General features: G+C 42.9%; 1 protein-coding gene across 2 annotated transcripts in view; it reads left to right on the forward strand.

Moving 5' to 3' along the window:
• The window catches only part of LOC122790747 (ER degradation-enhancing alpha-mannosidase-like protein 3), a 765,530-nt gene that overhangs the window by 218,272 nt on the left and 525,345 nt on the right, over positions 1-21,913 (forward strand). For both annotated transcript variants that reach the window (XM_044058342.1, XM_044058343.1), the window contains exon 4: positions 14,316-14,355. In XM_044058342.1, the coding sequence (XP_043914277.1) occupies positions 14,316-14,355 (40 nt within the window). The remainder of the gene's footprint in view (positions 1-14,315; positions 14,356-21,913) is intronic.

Below are 21,913 nucleotides of genomic sequence, written 5' to 3' on the forward strand. Positions count from 1 at the left end.
CATGTGCTGAGTAGGGATGCAGAGTATATTGGGAAAAAGAAGCTAAGGATGAAACTGCCAGGTAACAGGAAAAGAGGGAGGCCTAAGATAAGGTTTATGGACGTGGTGAGAGAGGACATGCAGGTGGTTGGTGTGACAGAGCAAGATGCAGAGGACAGGAAGAAATGGAAACAGTTGATCTGCTGTGGCGACCCCTAATGGGAACAGCCGAAAGAAGAAGAGAATCAAGAGAGATGGTGACAATTAACATGATTCCCCAACCCCATGTAGACAATGGGAAAAAGTGGGCTGATGATGGTAGTTAATGTTAAGTTTGAATAGGGTTAGGGATGAACTCTACTTCACATGGATGGGGAGCCTATTCCAGATCATAGGGATCCTTTGAGACGCATCTGTCTCACCAGCATGTTCTGTTTATGTTGCAAGCAATGTTTAAATCCCTGGATCTAGTGTTTCTGGTGCTGCTTTTTTTGCAGATGTGCTAAAGTTCCATCAGGGCTGGATGTAAGGATGCCTTATATTCCAAGCACAGAACTCCTATCAGCAACCTGTGGGACATCAGGTGTAGAGGCAGAGGTGTAAGGCATTATGTTAGGGCAATGCATACCCTAGATTCTCTTGGTGAGGAGTTTCAGTGGGCATTTCAGCTGTTGTATGTCCCTTATCAGGTACATGCCTAAGGGGGCATTGTACTCACTGATGGGTTTAATAAGGGGCCTAGTAGAGTGGTACTATAACTTCCTTGGACCTGGATGCCATACCCTTACTTATAAGTTTGGCGACATAGAATGATTTTTCTTCTTTTCTTGGATACATGTTGGTCAAAGGCCAGATTATTTACTACATATGTTCCCAGATCTCTAACTGCTGAGTCACCTCTTGAGGGTGTTTTATAAGTGGAATAATTTGTCTGGGTGGACAGTTTCCTGAAAGGCAATATAATGCACTTCTTTGCATTGAGTTTTAATCTGTGGCTTTTGCACCAGTCATTTTTTTGTGTTTGTTTCAGTATTGCAAGTTGAAGAAACAAATATTAATTCATAAGTCTGCTGTAGTCAAAATTCAGTTTAGATTTTGAGCAATTTTATTGGCTTGGTTACAGATTTGATAATTTGTTGAACCAAAATTCCTTATAACATATGCTCTTTTTACTTAGATTCTGACTGTTGTCCCTTTCTTTGAAGTTATTTTATTAGTTTTGTAGTAAGACTACTGGCAACATTCTTGTGTTATGCTCTGGCTCCATTACATAGAAGAACTGAGCTATGACCGATCCAGGTTCAAAAAGTGGACCAAGGTCCTGAGTAGTTTGATTGAAGGGAGGAATGAAGTGCAGATGTTCTGTAGTCCACTCTTGCCTTCATTCTTACATATGGGTTCAGAGCCGATCCTCTGCTCCAACTCGGCCGATTACAAACCTCGAAGTCTCTCAGTTGGCTCGTGGCAAAGGTAGGTATCCCATAGTGCACTAGTAAGAATCCCCAGATCTTGTTTGCTGTGTCTACGAGTTCAGAAGTGCTCTCTTTCTTGGCCGTGGCTAAGTTGGATTATTCTCCATTATTCTTGCTTATAGTGATCGTTTTTTTCATAATAGTAGTAGCTTAGTATAAATAGCTTAGTCGTCGTTATTATTAGATAGTAAATTAGTAGTGTGTTTTTGAAAATTTGCAAAGTTGTTATTGAAAACTTGGCCGTCACTTCCGCAGGCCTTGTTCTCCTCTGAGTGGTATCCCTTACTTGGTGTGCTAGTTTTTTGTTATATTTACATATCTTAGCGTAGGTCCGTGTTTGGGTTAGGACCTTTTTCTAATCTTGTATTTTTTGACTAGAATAGTAGTATACATTTGATAGCTGTGTGCTGTGTTCTTTCATTAATTCTTATTAGCTAGTTAGTTAGCGTGTTGTTGAATTATTGTAATTCTTGTAGCAAATTCTTGATGTAGCTTTTCCTCTGTTTACGGCTAGGTCCATTTAAGTTAGAGGACCTAGTCCTCTATTAACCTTTCTCTAGTGTTATTTCCTCAGGAGGGCTAGGCCCGTTTAAGTTAGAGGACCAAGTCCTCTGTTTTGTACTCATCTTTGTGTGTTGTTCTTGAGCAGGGCTAGGCCTGTTTAAGTTAGAGGACCTAGTCCTCTGTTGTTTTTTCCTTGTGTGCAGTGCTAGGCCGGGTTGAGTTAGAAGACCTTGTCCTCTCTTCATGCCTTCCCTCCTGTGTTTGTGACAATATGTCTAAGGAGTCTAAGGATCATAAACCTTTGGGTTTTAAAAAGTGTCTCAAATGCTCTCAAAAAATGTCACTGACTGACGGACATAGTAATTGATGTTTACTGTCTAGGTGCCATACATCTTCAGGAGACGTGTTCCTTTTGTCACTCCTTCAGTATCGGGTTCTCCAGGAAAGGAAGAACAAAATTATCCTGAAAGGTCTCCTTAAGCCTTCCTTTGAGGAGGATTTAGCCAGCTCTTCATCATCGCATTCCAGGTCTCCCTCTTCTAAAAAAGAGAAGGTCAAGTCGGCCAAGAGACATTCTCCCACACCGACTATTTTATCTGGACCTCCACAAAAAAATCTCAAAATTGAACAAACCTTCTACCACTTTGGCTCCACTGTCCTCTGAGTCAGTCGAGGTTATCGATATCAACACTCCAGTGCCGGCCCCAAATTTTTCGGAGCAGACTACTGAACTTTTACCTCTGAGCCGGTCTAGAGAATTATTACCAGTCTCCCCATCTCTCAGATCTCCAATTTTGCAGAGATCTGTCACCTCCCTTGTCTTCCAGATCCTCCAAGAGTCTTTCTGAAGAGGATGTAGAGAGAGTAGTGCTTAGACTCTTGAAGTCGTCGGCACTAGCTAATTTGTTGCCGGCTCCGACCCAATCGGTTCTGGAGCCATCTAAGGCCATTCTCCCTGCTTCTGTTCCTCCTCCGAGCCATGTTGTTCCTTCGGAGCCAGAGGTATCAGTGCCACTTGTTGTGGAACCTTCAGTTCCAGCACCTCTCGTGTCTGTCTTGGAGCCGAGTTTTGCTCCGACACCTTTGGCGCCATCCTTGGTGTCTAGGAGCCGAAGCTCACCAGTCGACCCCGACAGGGAGGCTTGGACCCGGACTTCTTCGGTTCCGAGCCTACCTTTCGGTGCATCGGCTAGGTTGAGCTCGAATCCTACATCTATCTCGGAGCCGATTGCTTTGGAGCCGAGGGCTACTTCTGCTTCCTCGGAACCGGGGGTGTCCTCGGAGCCAGAGAGATCTGCCCTCTGAGAAGCCTCCTTGGAAGAGAACTTGCAAGAGGAAGCATGTAGACTCCCCTGATGAGTTCATCACCTCTGACACTGACCTCAAGGAGTCAGAAGGGTCTCCTAGGTCGTCCTCTGATGATATCTCCTTTGTAGATATCCTAGAGATCCTGAAACAGAGAGGCGGTTGGCCCACTGTCACCCCTTCTGATGAGGAGTCAGTGTACCTGAAGGCTTTCGGGTCTCAACCTTCAGCCTCTTGGGTGTCTCCATCTTTTGATGAGCTTTTGGATCTAGTCAGTTGAAAGATGTGGGGAAACTCCTGATGCCATGGAACCAGTCCCCAGAAGGCCCAACAAATTTCTTTCAGCCCCCAAAGAGAAAGAGTTTTTGACTAAAGGTGTGCCTGTAGATGCCATGGTTGTGGCAGCAGCCACAAAGAAAGAACTAGCGGAAACTTCCTCATCTGTCCATCCACCAAACAAGGAGTCCCGAACGATGGATAGATATGGGAAGCGTATCTTCTCTTCAGAGGCGTTTACACTCAGATTGCTGAATTACCTCACCCATTTTACTAGGCTTCAAAGATATCTCCGAAAGGAGCTAGGTGATGCTGTCCAAGGTACATTAGCTGAAGGAGTCCCTGAGAAGGTTACTGCTCAGTTGTCCGTCTTAAACTCCATTGTTAACTCCTCCATGAGGCTGATATCTTATGCAGCAGATGGAGCGAGCAGGGCTTCGGGTTAAGGAGTTTCCCTTAGGAGACACTCCTGGATGCGTTTATGTAACTTTGCGGAGCCCTTCAAATCTGCATTTACCAATGCCCCCTTTGACGGTTCCTCTCTGTTTGGACCAAAGGTAAAAGATACACTCACCAGGTGCGAGCAGGAAGGGAAAACTCTCTCTGCCATGGGAGTACATTTTTCCGTACCTTCTAGACCTTACCCTAAGGGTCAGAGAGGTAGGAAAATGTGGTTCAAGAAACATCAGAGATTTTTCCCGGACGCACAAGGTGATTCCTCCTTCAGAGGCAGAGGAGGGAGGCGGCAATGGTAGACATCGCCCTAGAGGTGGGGGAGGACCTGCAAAATCAGGGTGGCCGCGATTCCCTTCGTGGACATCCCTGTCAGCGCTCCTGAAGTGGGGCCCGACTGCGCTTCTCTGAAGCCAGTCTGGGGTCACTTATCTTTGTATCCAGAAGCCTGGCATGACATCACCCAAGACAAGTGGGTACAAAGAATAATTTCCAGAGGATACTCCATACACTTCTCTTTTCCACCTCATCCCACCAAGAAAATCCCAGATGCTTCACCCAGTCACAGGGATCAAACGACTATAGAAGTCCAAATGTTGCTTCAAAAGAAAGTAATCCAAACCTTCCCCGCAGACCAGATAGGATTCGGAACTTACTCCAGATTCTTTTTAGTGCCAAAACGAACAGGGGACTGGAGGCCCATTTTGGATCTCAGCAAATTAAACGAATCAGTGAAAAAGTCCAAGTTCCGAATGGTGACATTGCAGTCTAAACTCCCTTTGTTAGGGAAAAGACAACTGGATGTGCTCCATAGACCTCCAAGATGCGTACTACCACATAAAAATGGACAGAGCATCGAAGAATCATTTATGCTTCCAGCTGGGCGCCAGTCATTACCAATTTCATGCTCTGCTCTTTGGTTTCACCACAGCCCCCCAGGGTGTTCACCAAATGCATGGCAGTAGCAACGGCTCACTTGAGACATTTTGGATTCCAAGTGTTTCCGTACGTGGATGACTGGTTCTTGACTGCCACCACCAGGCACCTACTTCTACAAGCCAGGGATTCAATCATTCAAGTCTGCATTCAGCTAGGGATTACTATAAATTGGGAAAAGTCTGCCTTGTCACCCTCTCAATATGTGACTTTTATAAGCGCAGAAATAGACACAGTCGCCATGATGGCTCGCCTTCCTGCAGACTGAATATCAAATCTAAGACAAAAAGATGTACAGTCTACTTCCCCAACACAAAGTCAAAGCCAAGACAGTGCTCAAACTTCTAGGATCCATGACCTCTACTATAACTCTAGTTCCTCTAGCCAGACTACATATGAGAATCCGTCAATAGTTACTCTTTTCCCAGTGGCCTCTTCAACAACCACCTCTGTCTCATCCTATTTTGATAATGGAATCTTGCAAAAAAGACCTTCGTTGGTGGATTCAGTCCAATCAGCTAACAATAGGGACATCATTCATTCCTTGCCAGCCCGTTGCTACTGTGACCACGGATGCCTCCCAGATAGGGTTGGGGGGGGGCATTATCTAGGCAGGACAGTCCAAGGCACATGGCAAGAACACGAGACTTACTTGCATATCAATGTCTTAGAGATGACAGTAGTGCTACTAGCGTTGCAAGCACTTCACAACGTTCTTCCTCTAGGGACAATGGCAATCCAGTCAGGCAATATGTCAGTGGTATGGTATGTAAACAAACAAGGAGGAATCGGATCCTACCCACTATGTCGAGAGGCTCTTTGTGTTTGGCAGTGGGCAATATCTTCCCAATGCTTTCTAGTTGCAAAGCATATCCCGGGGACAACCAATGTGATAGGTGACAAGCTCAGTAGGGCAGTCTTGATGCCTCACGAGTGGTCTCTGAATCAGAAAGTCACGGAATAGATTTTCCGCAAATGGGGACAGCCTTTCTGCGATCTGTTTGCCAGCTCAATCAATGCCAAATGCAGCAGCTACTTCTCCCTTATCCTCCCCGTGGGAGACACCAAGAGACGCACTTGTTCACAGTTGGCCCTCGGGACTTCTTTATGCATTCCCTCCCTTTCCGCTAATATCGAAAGTGATCCAGAAAGCAAAGACCTTGGGAAGCAGAATGATTCTTATCACTCCTTACTGGCCTCGTCAGATTTGGTTCCCCTTTCTCGGGCCTCGCCTTCTGGATGATCCATGGACTCTGGACCCAGTTCCAGACCTTCTGACACACGTCAGGCACCTTCCACCCCTGTCTCCACACCCTCAACTTGACAGCGTAGCTGCTCCACTTCCATCTCTAGTCAGGCTTCATGATTTCTCCCCTGCAGTTACACATATCCTCGCATCTTCTCACAAGCCTTCTACAGGAAAATTGTATGCTAGGAAATGGAAAAGATTTTCTTTCTGGGCACGAGAAAAAAACATAAGATCCTTACACAGCCTCCATTCCCTTGGTGTTAGAATTCCTAACCGAACTTTTTCATCAGGCATCAGCTGCTGCTACAATCAAAGTTCAATTGGTAGCGATCTTCAGTTTTCATTTGGGGCAACATGAACCTAATCTTACTGCTCACAGATTGTGTAAATCATTTATAAAAGGCACTACCTTGCTGAGACCTCCTTTTCAGGAATCTGTATCTCCCTGGGATCTAAATTTTGTTCTGTCCAAACTTATTTCCCCACATTTTGAACCCACACACAGTTGTGAATTAAAGTTCCTTTCATGGAAGACCATTTTTCTAGTAGCCATTACATCTGCCAGAAGAGTGTCAGAGTTACAAACACTGTCAGTCAAACCTCCTTACTTGATCTTTCATAGAGACAGAGTTTCCCTTTGTACAAATCTGTCCTTCATCCCCAAGGTTTGCTCTCAATCTGGTATGAATCAAACTATTGAACTGACAGTCTTTTTTTCCTAATCATTCAAACAGAGCGGAATATAAGTTTCATCAATTTGATGTTCACAGACAGTTGAGGTTCTATATACATAGAACCAAGGAGCTTAGGAGATCAGACCAGTTGTTCGTATCTTTTTCTGAGACAAGAAAAGGTATGCCAGTCTCTAAGATAACATTATCAAATTGGATTTCAAATTGTATATCGTTTATTTACTCTTCCAATGGCAAAGAACTTCTGTTTAAAATTAAGGCTCATTCTACCAGATCGGTATCCACATCTGCTGCCTTTCAAGCCAGAGTCCCAATTGACTGTTTGTGTGCAGCAGCAACTTGGACTACCCGTCATACCTTTATTACTCATTACAAATTGGATTTGGCCTCAAGGGATAGAGCCTCCTTTGGTTCCACGGTTTGTAGGAGTATATTCCCGTGAGCCACCTGAGAAAAAGGTGCTAGGGACGCTGCCCCATATGTAAGAATGAAGGTGAGATAGGACTACAGAACATAAAGAAGTTATGTACTCACCATAATATTCCATGTTTGTAGTCCATCTCGACCCTTCATTCTTAAGAACCCACCCACCTACCCCTGTCCATGTATCCTTGGAGGATATGGAGACAAGATAGTATCTATCTTCTGTAGGGTGGACACCTTTCATCTTTGATGTTCCTTGTGGAAATACCTTCTATCACTTTTTTAGACAGCAGCAAACAAGATTTGGGGATTCTTACTAGTGCACTGTGGGATACCTTCCTTTGCCAAGTGCCAACTGAGAGACTTCGAGCTCTGTAATCGTCCGCGTCATAGCCGAGGATCGGCTCCGTACCCATATGTAAGAATGAAGGGTGAGATGGACAACAAACATGGAACGTTATGGTGAGTACATAACTTCTTTTTTGCTTCTTCTCCAGTCCAGAGAGTAGGGTCGGATTTCAGGCAAGGGGTGCAGCTTATTATGGAGACTGGGGTCCCCAGCTTATAGGCTCATTGAAGAGCCTAGCTGAATGTCTCTGTTACTTTAGGGCACTGTCAGGTTAAATGATGTGCTCAGAGTCGCACCAAATGGATGCTGAAGGAATTGAGCTCTGTACTACAAGTAGCAGGTGGTTAACAGCTCAAAGCAGTGGGAAGCATGCCTGCAGATCATCCATGTCTTTCTGTGATGGTTGTTGGGTCTGGACTGAAGATGAGACATAATAATAAAAATCCAGACCACCTAAGGACAATGGCTTAGCCTATCTTGACTCACTCCTCAGATTGCAGTGAAGCTACTCGTAGATAGCCATTGGGGGGGATAAATGGGTCAGAAAGCTTTGGGTAGACTTTTTAACATTTTTATTACATCATCACATTTTAATCAGTTACATCGGTATCCAAACATCAACATAAAAGAAACCAAAACATATTACCAGTATACATATGTTTATATCATGCACTCCAACTTTACATAAATCACTCAGTTCCTGCCTTATCTTAAACTTTTCACCTCCTCCTGAATGTTAGTGCCCGTAGATCATTCCCACAAATTTCATTTAGTTCCACATAATTTGCTCCGTTGACTTTCTAATGATCTTACCTCCAATTCTTCTATCTTGTATATAATATTTAGTAGTTAAGTTGCAGTTAACTTAGATTTTGATTTCTATTTTTAGTAATTACTTTTGTGGTGGGGAGTAGTATTAAACTTAGGCAATTTGCATCTTACATTATAGTTCTTAGTCACAACCATTATTTTTGACAGTACTCTGTAGGGAATATTTAAAATCTGTCAAGTTGTTAACATTTCCAAAAATCACATTCCCAGATACCTTTCTCTTTCCTATCACATCTCCAGCATTTACTGTCTGCATGACGAGAAATTCTCTGAAGTCTGCTTAGGGTTTACAATGACTATGCAAACACTTCCATGCAAAAATCCTAAACCTTTTTGACTTTGTTGCATTGGAAGCCATGCAGATGCTCTCCTACTTTTCCTTTTGTAAATTCTTTCCATTGTCTTTTTCTTTTCCTTTCTAACTTCATCTGATTGATTTTTATAGCTGCCATGCCGCATCTTGTATGCCTTACTGATTATCTATTTTTTAAAAGCAGCTTCTGTTCTAGACTCAGCTATAAATTCTACCATAGCTGCTCTTTCACTTATCACTATGTCTATACCCTTTTATCAATCCCTGCTAGGGAAGGTAGTCTCTAACATGCAGTCCAAACTTCTGCTTAGCCCCATCCCATTTGTTACCTTTCTAGCAATGGTTATTTGCTCTCAATACCTCAGTTCCTTTGCTACTTTTCTACAGTAAACTCCAGCCCCCCTCTCACATGTTTTTTGTACCCCTGTTTGCAGTTGTTCCTGTTGGTAAAATTTCCTTTCTCCATTCCTATGCTTGCATAGTTCTTGGAATACTTCAAGGTACTGAAGGTAAAACAGTGTGCATTTTAGCTAGGGTCGGGTTGGGTTGCAGTAGTTATTGTGAAGTAACAGATCACAAAGTATAGAAGTTATGTTCTTTATTTAGAGCTAATTGGCATTTTTGTAGTGATAATCAACAATGTCTGGATTCTCCTCAAGAGATGAAGCTACAGAATTTTTTGAGGGTTGTTTTTGAAGTAGATGAATATTTTGTAAAGGGTAGGATGTTATCATTTGGAGTAACTATTTAAGCAGGATATTTTAACAATTTCCTTCCTCGGTTCTAGGATTGGTGATCTTAAAAGTTTGATGTTTATAGTAGAGTAGGCACCTTAATGGTGTCTGTCTTAGAGTCAGAGTTGAATGACAATGAGAGTTCTAGCCAGATGCTCAAAAATTAGTAGGGCTTGCAAAAGTAGTATTCAGTTATGTTTTGAAAATGAGGTGGGGTAGGATTTCTCCAGTTTATTAGCACTGAAGTATGAAGTTGCTTCAGTTTTAGATGTATTAGCAGCTGTAGAAGTTGTAAAGGGTTAAATGCAAGTTTATGTTAACAGGTTAGTGTACGTGATTGCAAAAGTATTTTGAAGTCATAGAAAAGTACTGGAAGAAACTTTTTGTAGTTTTTAATACCTTAGCCTGAGGCCCTAATTTATTTGTAGGCACGTAGCAGCACTTAAGCCTAAACAAACAGTGGCAGACTGGCATCCTTCATTTAATACATTTAATGCTTTTCTGCAAACTTATGCAGTAACATTCAATGTGAGCAATTGTTGGGTATGTGCTGCTATGCCAACTGCACTGATTGGTATTCCATCCAGAGTATTTCCTTTAAATGTTTCAGAGTATTGACAGGCGTTACCAAAAGAAAATAATAAAAACAAAAGCCAAACTGTAGCCCTCCCATTGCAGAATAATTTCAAAGGAGTTTATTGTTTGCAGCAGAATGGCACCTGAATTATGGGACATAGTAAATGTAATATCACATTGATTAGCATGCCCTGTAAAATTAAAACAAAAAAAAAAAAACAATCTGTTGGGGGCCTTCAAAAATGTGACTAATAATGATCCTATTTATAAAAAATTTGAATAGTGTTAGCCCATTTAGGCACCCAACAATAAACGATGAAGATTTAAAATCATATGTATATGCATTAAAACAAGGTTATTATTTTGTCTGAAAAAAAAAGCCTATAGATGGCTCACAAGCAATTGAAATGGCAGATGTTTTATTGGACTTGTTCAAGCTATCCAACATGCAACCAATTTGCCCAGCAAAAAAATCCAAAATGTCTGAGAGACTCAGACTGTAAAACATCCAATTGGTGAAATTGATGCATCTTAAATTCGCCATCATGATTTTAAAAAATAGCTTTTAAAGGACTTTATCATATGGACCTTGGTAATGTTATTTCTGAGGTGGGTTTATTTCCTGCTGAACGAGCTCCAAAAGCAGTATGGAAGTTACAAAAGTTATCCAAGTTGTTAAAATACTCAGTAATGCAACTTTTAAATCTGTGAATTTAATCACTGCAGAAGTGAGTAGTATGTGTGCTATAGTGCTGCAAAACAAAATGGCGCTTGACTTTGTGACTGCATCAAAAGGGGGATACGTGCACACTCATGCACAAAAAATGCTATACGTTTATTTCTGATAATGAGCATGCCATACATAGCCATTTAAAAATTATCCAAAAAGTAGCTAAACTGTCTAATACCAAGGAGGCTGACAGCTCACAGTGGGCATGGCTCATTCATTTTTTTTTTCTAAATGAGGTGGTGATATTCTAAAGTTTATTATGCTCATTGCTGTTATTATAATTCTATTTTTGCTTGTTTTTGTGCAGCGTTGTAATAACTAAGCTTATTGCATCTCAGTCTTCTACTGCACTACAAAATGTGCATGCAAATAACTTTGAAAATATGCCTTTACCAAGTGTACTAATAAAGGTTTTGGTAAAATAAAAAAAAAATAGTTTCTAAAGGGTTTTGCATAATGTATACAAATATGTTTGGTCTCTAAAAGTAGTTTTAGTGTGATGCTTTGTTAGCATCAAAGGAGGGATTGTAGAGGTTGCAAAGGGTTAAATGCATGTGTTTGTTAACAGGTTAGTGTACGTGACTGCAAAGTATCTTGAAGTAATGGAAAAGTACTGGGAAGAAGCTTCTCATAGTTTCTAGTACCTTAGCCTGAGGCCCTGCTTTCCTTGCAGGCACATAGCAGAACGGAAACTCATTTCTTATTAGGACAAAATATAGATAACAAATATAAGATGTATTTTCTACTAACTTGGCATTTTCCTGTTGGATACAGGATAGTGGTATGATAGATGAAATGTACTGCCTTGTTATATTTCTATTGGATGCTAACAGTGGTTTCATAAATAAAATGCATTACTTTAATAAGATTTTCTATATAATGTCTAAAAAATCTTTTGTTCGAAAAAACGTGACCTACTAAGTACTGTCTCAGGCACATGTGTGTTTTTCTATTTTAATAAAAAAGTTGTACCCTAAATTACCAAAAGACTCAAGTGTTTATTTAACAAGTTTTACCTCAACACCACTACATCATTTAAGGCTAGCAAGAACCAAACATAATCAAAGTAGGTCTACTACAAGTGCTGTCATGCTTGTAGCAAGTGCATTCAGGTGGGTCTATATTAGAACACCGAACGTTAAAAATTTTGAGTGTTCTAATATCGACCCATTTTCAGTGAATGCTGAAAATATCGAAGAAACAGAAAACTGAATTTTTTCCTAGGGAAAGAATTTGGTTGTCCGTTTCTGTTGCTTCGGTATTTTCAGCGCTGTGGTGGAAAGTTATGGGTCGGGTTCAGGTAAGTGTGCGATTGTGTGGATGTGAGGGTAGGGCGGGTTATGTGAGTTAGGGTTAGGGTGTGGGTCAGGTAAGTGTGCGATTGTGTGGATGTGAGGGTTAGGGCGGGGTAGGTGAGTTAGGGTTAGGGGGCGGGTGAGGTGACTGTGCGATAGTGACGGACATTAGGGTTAGGGTTTGGGTTAAGGTAAGTGGATAGTTAGTGGTGTGTGTATAGTTTAGTGTAGGGTTAGGTGTAAGAGTTTAGGTATATGTGTGTGGATTGCTGTTTGTCTGGTGTGCTTGTGTTGTGTGTATGTGTTTTAGAACAGCGAATTTATTCCCTAGGAAAAAATTTGCTGTTCTGTATGTTCGATGTTTTAAATTTTCGATTCATAGGGTCCGATATTAGAACACTCTAAATTTTGAACATTTGGTGTTCTAATATAGACCCCATTCAGGTCTACTATAAGTGCTTAAGTACCATTGTCCCAGTCTTGCTTATCTACTTAGCCCTCCCAACATCTGTCCCTATTGAACTGTATAACTCTAGCAGTGCTCTACCTAGTTCCTAACCTGAATCCTTGTTTCCTAAACCTAAAACAACAGCTACCTCCTTAAAGCTAAAATTCCTCTGCTGCTCCCAAAATGCATAACCCCTCCTGACACTACATAAATCTAAAACTGCCCTTCAGATCCCTAAGCCTAAATCCCCTGCCAATTGCTGTCCTAATCTACACTCCCAGCCTCTTCCGCTACCTCCCAGTGGCTGCTGCATGTAGCTCACTCAAACTTGTATAATGTTTTCAGGTATGCTGGGCACCTGCTTGTCCAAACTCATATTTGAGTTCTCAAGTGCAAGCAGGAGCCTGTACGAGCTACAAGAAGCATGAGATGCTCACTTCTCTGACTTAGAGACAGTGGTCTTCGAACACATTAATGTCCTTTTCTCTTTTTAAATAAAGCTGTTTTTAGAGTTGTGACCAGATACGACAGGATCCCCTACGTAAAGCATGATGTTTACTCCATAGTACTGAACTTTGTAGCGTCTATTGGATAGAGTGACCTGATTATAAAGAGACTGTTGTATTTATACTTTTACTGTTCTTTGTGCTTAATTTGAGGGAATCACCCCCAAAACCTTAAAGGGTAAGCTTTTGTAGTAGTAGGTCGCAGTGTGCCTGTGTACCATTTCAGATGATTGAAAAAAGGCACCTGTAAGAAGACCTTTATTCATGTTGTCATACACAGATGTCTCTAACAGGCTCTAAGCTTACAAAAGCTCTGTCTGATGCCACGTTTAAACTGCATTAGTAGTTTTTGAGAAGAAATTAATTTTATTAGTTAATGGTAGGCCATGAATTGCTTGAATTTCAGTGCAAATAATTATGTGGACATTTAGCAAGAAAAATGTTTATGGTTTCAGTTCTGTGAGCAGTATACAGTCTCTAGTAAGGAACATATGCATTTTGTACTGCTAATTCTGAGATACATTGCTAGTAGGGTGTCATGGATTGTAGTTCCTCTTTACAAATCTCTAGGGAGACCAGTAACTTATTACAAGCATCCTAGAGACTAGTCCATTAAAACAGAAAAGCTTTACCTTTCCCCTTGAAATCATTGTTAAGGCCTTAATCATCTAGTTGAATGAAACTATTGGTCATCTGTTATTTTCCTGCAGAATGACCATTTTTTTTTTTTTTTTTTTTTGTTAACTGCTGTTGTATAGTTTCTATGGTGCAGACATTCGATACATGAACACTGTCTGATTTTTTCTTTATCTCTTTTCAAGACTGTCCATGTGAATATAATTACAAACTCTGAGCACAGAACATATCTTTGCACCTGCTCATCTTGTTTGCTTATATTCCTCTCTGTAGTATACATTTTCAATTCTGGGAAAGAGCACAATTGGGTTTGGTCATCATGTCTTGCTTTTGAGTAACATCTGCAGACACATGTAGTGGTTGGCTGTGTGCGGATCAGGAAAGAATGAGCAGAATGTTCCCTGTTATTACGTACTTTAATACTTAACATGAGCAATCAGCCCAGCTTGTCAGTACCCAGTCCTACCATAACTGTGCCATGTACCCAGAACATTGTGCTTCAGATTTGATAGTCTGTGAAATCTAATTAGTGTTTAATGAGAACTGCACTGATTTTATTCACCTTTTAATGACGAAAAGAGAAACAAAGTATATATTTTTTGTTTCAGGTTTTCTCTAACCCTCATTGACACCTTGGATACGCTTGTGGTAAGTTCAAAGCTTTAGATGTTTGATATCCATTACAGCTGGTTTGCTTGCATGCAGCATATGTGCATGTACACCATAACTGCCTGTTTTCATGGACATAAAACAGTGTAGCCACACTTGGGCAGTTGAGAATCAAAGTACTAACAATACAGAGTTTTAGAACAACTTGTGTTTCATCCAGATTGCACTGAAGGATGTTTCATATCTCATCCCTTATGAAATTTAACAAGAGCTAGAGAGTAAAGTTCTCACACTTCTCCCAGTGTTTTAGTTGTTTAAAAAAACTTTATTTCATGGTATTTTTTGTGACTCTGTTGCTGTCTACCATCCACTGTGTCACAGTGCTCCTTCCCAGTCTGCATAGCGGGGGTGGGGGGTGGGGGGGCAGCAAAGAGATAAGAGGCTATTTTTATGTATGATCTTAATGCAGGTTTTTCCTTTTTGCCTTAACCTGAGCCAGTTAGTGCAGGACATTATGATGTATTGGATGGGTGTTTGCATATGCTGTCACACACATGTTCTTTGCTTCAGGTGATCTACCTTTCTGTCCCCATTATTTCTACATGCATGAGCTAGAGCCTCTGACCTCAGGTAGAGGCCATACCCATGCAGGAAGCCACCCCCATGATGAATAAGCTAGCATTTAATTTACTTATCAGCCACCCGTACTAGTTCCTGTAATGCCCAGACCTGTTACTTAAAGCCTGATCCTGTGGGTCACAGTAAGGGTCCTATCACTGTATGCTACATAACCAACATTTTGGAAGAAAAAAGTGAGATCAAGAACAGATGGGTGTAATTCAGAAGTGAGACAGGTGTGCTGGGAAAAAGCTGAACCTATGGTACAGGAAAGAATAAATAGATGATGGATAAGTACAACCATCTTTCAAGAAAACAAAATCCAGTCCTTATAAAGTAATTTAAAATACTGAGTTCTGAAACCTTATTTAACTTTTTTTAATGGTGTGCATTTATAACACTGCATCTTACTTCAGAACTGGACTGGCCTGGCCATCACAGACTGCACTTCTGACATTTGTGTTTGAACCCCTCTTTTTACTGTCATCACGTAAAGTGTTTGTGTTTGATGTTAAAGAAAAACACACCCGTTCCATTCCATAGAAGTATCCATGTGGTCTATAAGCACCACAGCAGGATTGTCACTGATTTGTCCTTTCCTTCTTCTGCAAAGAACCTTCACATGGTGTCCATATCTGCCAGTGTTCCAAGTTGTTTAGCACTGCCACTATCCTATACTACCAGTTGAAATTTGAGGAATGGTTACCTGCTCATTGCTTTTCATGGATGGAAATTGGGGAAGGGGCTTAGGAAGTTGCATCTGTTGAAGACTGTCTTCAGCACTTAATGCCTAGCATGAGGCATGCATAGAAGCTACACATCAGGAGTGTAGATGTTGTTAGTGTTTCACTGTTGCAGTCATCACATTTGGGTTATCCTGCCAGGGGTAGCCCTCAATTGGCCCGAATTCCAGAGGGTTAGTATTTTTGCATCGGTTGCTGTCACTCCAGGACTGACATCAGGTTTTCAGTGGTATAAAGTCAGGCAGCTGACGCCATTACATCAGTCTTTCTTGCCAAGGAGTCTGAAGCAGAAGTAGTTCACACGAGTGCTGGTCGGCCGCTACCTGAGTTTTCATTTCCGAATTGAAGTTGAAGTCTTCTAAAGCTAAGTACCCCATTGGGGATCCTTTTTCCTTGTTCTAAACAATGCCAGAAAAAGTTAACAATTGTCTCGCCTGTGGAAAGTAAGTACCACACCAAGACTTCCATACTTACTGCATCACCTGTTTAGGCCCAGACCATGACGTCCCCCGCTGTTGCTTTTCTGCTATGTTCAATGCTAGAACTATACGTCGTCAGGCCCTTATTGTAGCTAGATATTTTCGCTGTCAGTCCTCGAATTCCGATATGGCTTTGTTAAGCCATCCGACTACCGATCTTCTGAAAAAAACATACCACACAGGTCCAAAACTGCCGACGATGCTTCCGTTAAGCTAGTCGTCAGTTCTCCGCTCCTCAGTGTGGCGTTTTCGCAGCCCCTGATGCCCGCTTCTGTGGATTTGCAAGCCGCTACTGAGACCCTTTCGGAGTCCGGTATGCCACGAGACTCTTCTTCGACTAAGGATCCTGCGTATGTTTCTACCTTGGATGGGTCCGGAGCTGCTGAGCAGCACCAGCTTCTGAGGAAGTACTTCACACTGCTGATACTTGATGCAGGCTGACAACATCTTTCGCGTCTTCAGTTCTTTCTAAAACTACCAAGTTTCTATGGCCCAGGGTACGAACTACACCCAAAAAAACGATGACCCAAGCTCAGGCACCCGCTTCCTTGCCTCAGTCTCAAATGCTTAAAATGGCTGAAGACCTTATTATGCTTATTAGGGGAAGCCAGGCTACCCCTTCCAAAAGAAAGGGACTTGTCCCCAGTAGTTTTATCTGAACAGGAGTCCGATGACTCTGATGCATCTGAATATGAAGATATGCAACCCGTCTCTGTTTATGAGGATTCTGATGCAGAGGAATCCATTCCTTCTGCCTCTCCACCTGAGGATTTTTCATTTGGGGAAACCCTACATACTTTAAGGGAGCATTTCCAATGGGAATGTTAGGACTACCTTCAGTCAAAAAAGAGACTCAGGGAATTCCAGGGAATTCTTAGATCTACCACAGCACAGACCTTTGGCCATTCCTACTGTCCTGGATGTTGTGAATGATGTTTTTATGGAATCCAGTCTGACTCCTAACACCCTTCCTCCTGCTCCCAGGAAACCTGACCAGTATTACAGAGTCCCTGACTCTCGAAAATTTCTTTTAAAAAATCCTACTGCTGACCCCGAGGTCATTTCTCAAGGACCTAAAGGAATCAAAGCAACTTCAGCTAAGAATCCCACCCCCTCAGATAGGGATTCCAGAGCATTAGACAGATGGGGTAAAAAAGTATACACCTCTGCTATTCTTGCTATATTAGATCATTAAATTGTTAGTTCACATGCTGAAATATCAGCAACATACCAAGGAACTCCTCAAACAAAAAAAATCTTCTTTTCCTGCTTGTGCAGAAAACAAAGAATTACAAGAGTTAATGCATTCTGCAAGTCAAGCAACTAAGCACACCTTACAATGTGGTTTTGACACCCTAGAAGCATCTTGCAGGGCAGCAGTCACTGGTTCTGTCCTTAGAAGGCATGCTTGGCTTAAGTAACAGACCTTGCCAGACCATTTCAAATCCAAATTATTGGACGCACCCTTGAACAAAGACAACTTATTTGGCACCAAAGCAGAAGAGGTCCTAAAGATGGAAGAAAAAGCTAAATCTTTGCAGACAGTTAAAGACTTCTTACAGGTCCAGCCACCAAGGTTCAGTAGGCATTGCCCCTCCAAGCACTGGTCCTTTCCTGCCTCCTCCAGGCCAGCTCATTCCATACTCAGGGGAAGCAGACCCCCCCCCCCCAGACAACAGTCCCAGAGAATGCAGAGATCTAAGCAGTGGAGTTCCTCCTCTTCAGAAACAGAGAGTGCAGAGCCTCACCCCCCCCCCATGGTAAGAACTCACAATGGCTTTACACTTCCACCTCCTACCTCTGCCCACCTGCTTGTGCCCCTAGGAGGACAACTCTCCTTCCACACAAGCAACTGGGCCACCATTACCAACTACCGTTGGGTCCTCAACATAGTGTCCCAGGGTTACAAATTTTAGTTACACACTCCGCCAACCCCAAAAGAGTTCCCAGATCTTCCTCCAAACCAGTGGGCAGAGGCCAAAAAGCAAGTCCTTTCCCTGCTCTCCATGAGGGCAATACAGCATGTTCCTGCAGAACAGATAGGCCAAGGTTTCCACTCCAGACTCTTCCTGCTACCCAGAAAAGAGGGCACATGGCACCCCATCCTCGATCTATCCATTCTAAACACCTTTCTGGTGATACCAAAATTCAAAATGCTCACCCTCCAGCAGCTTTTATCAATGCTTTCCAAGGATGCTTGGTTAGCCACCCTAGACCTAAAAGTGGCCTACCTACACATCCCAATCTGGGAATCATGCAAGAAATCCCTACGTTTCAGGGCAGGATCTCTGCACTTTCAGTTCTCTGCGCTTCCCTTTGGCTTATCCACTACTCCCAGAGATTTCACAAAATGTCTGGCTCCAGCCATTGCTTTTTGCAGACAAAGAAATATTCAAATTTACCCATACTTGGATGACTGCCTGATTCAGGCAGACAGTGAGGAAAAGCTGCTACAGCTCCTGACTTTTGTAAAGGACCTACTGACATCCCTGGGTATACTATCAATGAAAAGAAATCAAAACTAGTCCCCACACACAAAAAAATGTATTCCTGGGAGCAAGCCTGGGCACAGCATCCCAGATGGCATTCTTTACTCCAGAAAAACAAGCCTACTGAACAGGCTACTTCTCTCAACTAGCCACCAGGACCCAGTTATCCGCAAGGAAAATCCTGCAAGCCCTAGGGTTCATGGCCTCCTACATTCTACTCATTCCATATGCGAGACTGCATATGAGGAAACTACAGTGGTACCTAAAAAGCCTTTGGTGTTAACACTCTCAAGAACTGGAAACTCTCATACCAGTGATAACTTGTCTAAGGAAAGATTTTCTTTGGTGGGCAGCAGCATGCAACCACAACAAGGGACTTCCCTTCTCACAACCTCACACCGCCCAGACCCTCACCACAGATGCATCAGACTATGCCTGGGTTGCACACGTGGATGGCGGATGCATTCAGGGCCATTGGATCCCAAATCAAATACATCTGCACATCAACCAAAAAGAGATGCTAGCTGTTCAGCACACCATAACAGCTTTCAGATCCCTACTCTCCCCGGGGCCTCTACTAATCAAAATGGACAACACCACAGTGATGTGTTATATCAACAAGCAGGGAGGTACTCATGCTTATCCTCTCTGCAAGCTCACCATGACCTTTTTCACATGGCCTCAGCCATGCAACTACACCTGCTAGCACAATTCCTGCCAGGCTCCCTAAACTCTCTGGCAGGCATCTTAAGCAGAAACCTGCTAGACCCACACGACTGGCAGCTAGACCACAGAACCCTCTACTTGTAACCAAGAAACAGGGCATCCTGAAGGTGGACCTCTTTGCCTCCCACTCCAATCATCAGCTCAGCAAATTCTGGACCAGGGAACCTCACAGCAAGGCCTGGAAAGTGGATGCTCTATCCTTCCAGTGGGTGAATCTCTCGGTCTATGCATTTCCCCCGCTACCACTCATTTCAAGGGTACTGCTCAAAATAAGGGAGGAAAAACCAACAGCAATCCTGATTGCCACAGACTGGCCACACCAGCACTGGTACCCACTGCTACGCAGCCTGTCACCCCTGCCACCATGGCACCTGCCTCAGATCCCAACACTCCTGACCCAGAGGAATGGAGAATGCATGCATCCCCAATTGCAGACCCTCAACCTAGTAGCCTGGCTTATTCCCTGACCTCTCCTCAAGCTGCCAGCCTAAGCAAACAAGTCCTAGATGTTATCCACGAGGCCAGATGCCATAGCACTAGAAAATCCCATGCTGACAAGTGGAAAAGGTTTTGCACCTGGATCCAGGCTAAGGGAGCCAGAATGGTACAGCCCTCCCTACCTCTCATCCTGGATTACCTAGCAGACCTACTACTCAGGGGTCTATCCTTCTCTTCTATTAAAATTCACTCACACCCTCTCATCAAACAGTTCCGAAGAGGGGCTAACAACTTAAGACCACCCAGAAGAGCTCCTACCCCAGCTTGGGACCTTAACTTTGTGCTGGAAAAGCTCATCCTACCCCCCTTTGAACCTACAGCTTCAGCAGAGTTAAAATTCCTCTCTTGGAAGACGGCCTTCTGGCTATCACTTCAGCTAGAAGAGTATCAGAGCTACAAGCACTCATGGCTGTAGAGCCCTTTATCATTTTCCATGCTGACAGGGTCTCCATCAGGACTAACCCATCCTTCATGCCTAAAGTGGTGTGCAGTGTGGCTCTTAACCAATCCATTCATTTGCCCACCTTTTTCTCTAACCCACAAAACAAGGGGAAAATAATTCTGCACTCTTTAGATGTGCATAGTCAGCTCAGATTCTATCTGGACAGGACTAAATCTTTTAGAAAAAATGATCAATTGCTTGTCAGCTTTGCAGCCAGGGGCAGAGGGCAAGGCCATATCCAAACAACAGTCTCCAAATGGATAGCACATTGCATCCATTTCTGCTACAAACGGCATGGGAAACCGCCCCCAAAGGGGGTCAGGACACATTCCACCAGGGCAACCTCCATCTCTGCAGCTTTGCTCAGAGGGGTCCCCACCAGGGACATCCTGGAGGCTGCAACATAGACATTTGTTCATATCTTCACCAAGCATTACCACCTGCCTATCCTCTCCAAATCCAGGGCAGCCTTTGCCACCGCAATCTTGCAGGGCACCCTAGCCAGCCCCCAGTCTTCTTGACTGCCTCAACCCTTTTCTTCATCTTTGGGAATCAACCCAAATGTGATGACTGCAACAGTGAAACATGAAGAACATAGTACAGTTGTGTACACTTAACATAAATGTAGATGTTTGAGTGTATTCACCGTTGCAGTCTTGGTTTCCCTCCCTCCATCCCCCTTGTCTCTCTCCCTCTCTTTACAGGGAATTTTTGGTATTTACTTTCTACTGGTGGTGTTCTTCCACCATAACCTAGCTCCCTATTTGGGGGCTCCTGACAGTTAGGGCAAGAAAAACTGATGTAATGGCGTTGGCTGCCTGATTTTATACCACTGACGACCTGACGTCAGTCCTGGAATGACAGCAACTGATGCAGAAATACTAAGCCTCTGGTATTCGGGCTGACTGAGGGCTACCCTTGGCAGGATAACCCAAATGTGATGAATGCAACAGTGAATACACTTGAACATCTACATTTATGGTAAGTTTACACAACTGTACTATCTAGGAGCTTCAAATCTAAGTCCTGTTTAAGTATTTTCTAATCTTTTGGCAGGTATTGCAAGTTGTACCTATGTGTAAACGAGGTCAGGATTGGAAATGACATTCTCTTGCTTGCCTTCCTTTTACTGGATGCAGTGGCTAAGCCAACCTGCACACCATCTCCACCAGTAAAGATGTCAGTAATGCTAGGTGAGGCTTGGAACAAGACATCCTCATAGTGAGCATTTAATTTTGCCTGAGTTAAATTTTGTTCTTAAAAATAATGGACAAATGTTTTTTTCATATAGTTAGTAGACATTCGTGTAGTACAAACAAGCCAGTAAAATCTAACAGTGTTGTTGTTGTCTTTCGGCTTTTCCCAGTTAGGGGTCACCACAGCGGAACTCTGGTCCGCTAATGATTGGCAGTAGATTTTCACGAACGCCGAGGTGCCAGCTCGACGTTCAACCTTCAGCGAAGGCACACCCATTTATGCATGTCTTTCGAACGCCCACCAAACCGCGGGGAGGACATGCAGACTCCACACAGAGGGCACTCCCTGCACTCCAGCCGAGAATCGAACAGGAGAACCTCTTGCTACAATAAAAATAAAAAAATG

The sequence above is a fragment of the Protopterus annectens genome, chromosome 16.part0 (genome assembly GCF_019279795.1).
Source record: "Protopterus annectens isolate FY-2018-M chromosome 16.part0, PAN1.0, whole genome shotgun sequence".
Classification (NCBI taxonomy): domain Eukaryota; kingdom Metazoa; phylum Chordata; order Ceratodontiformes; family Protopteridae; genus Protopterus; species Protopterus annectens.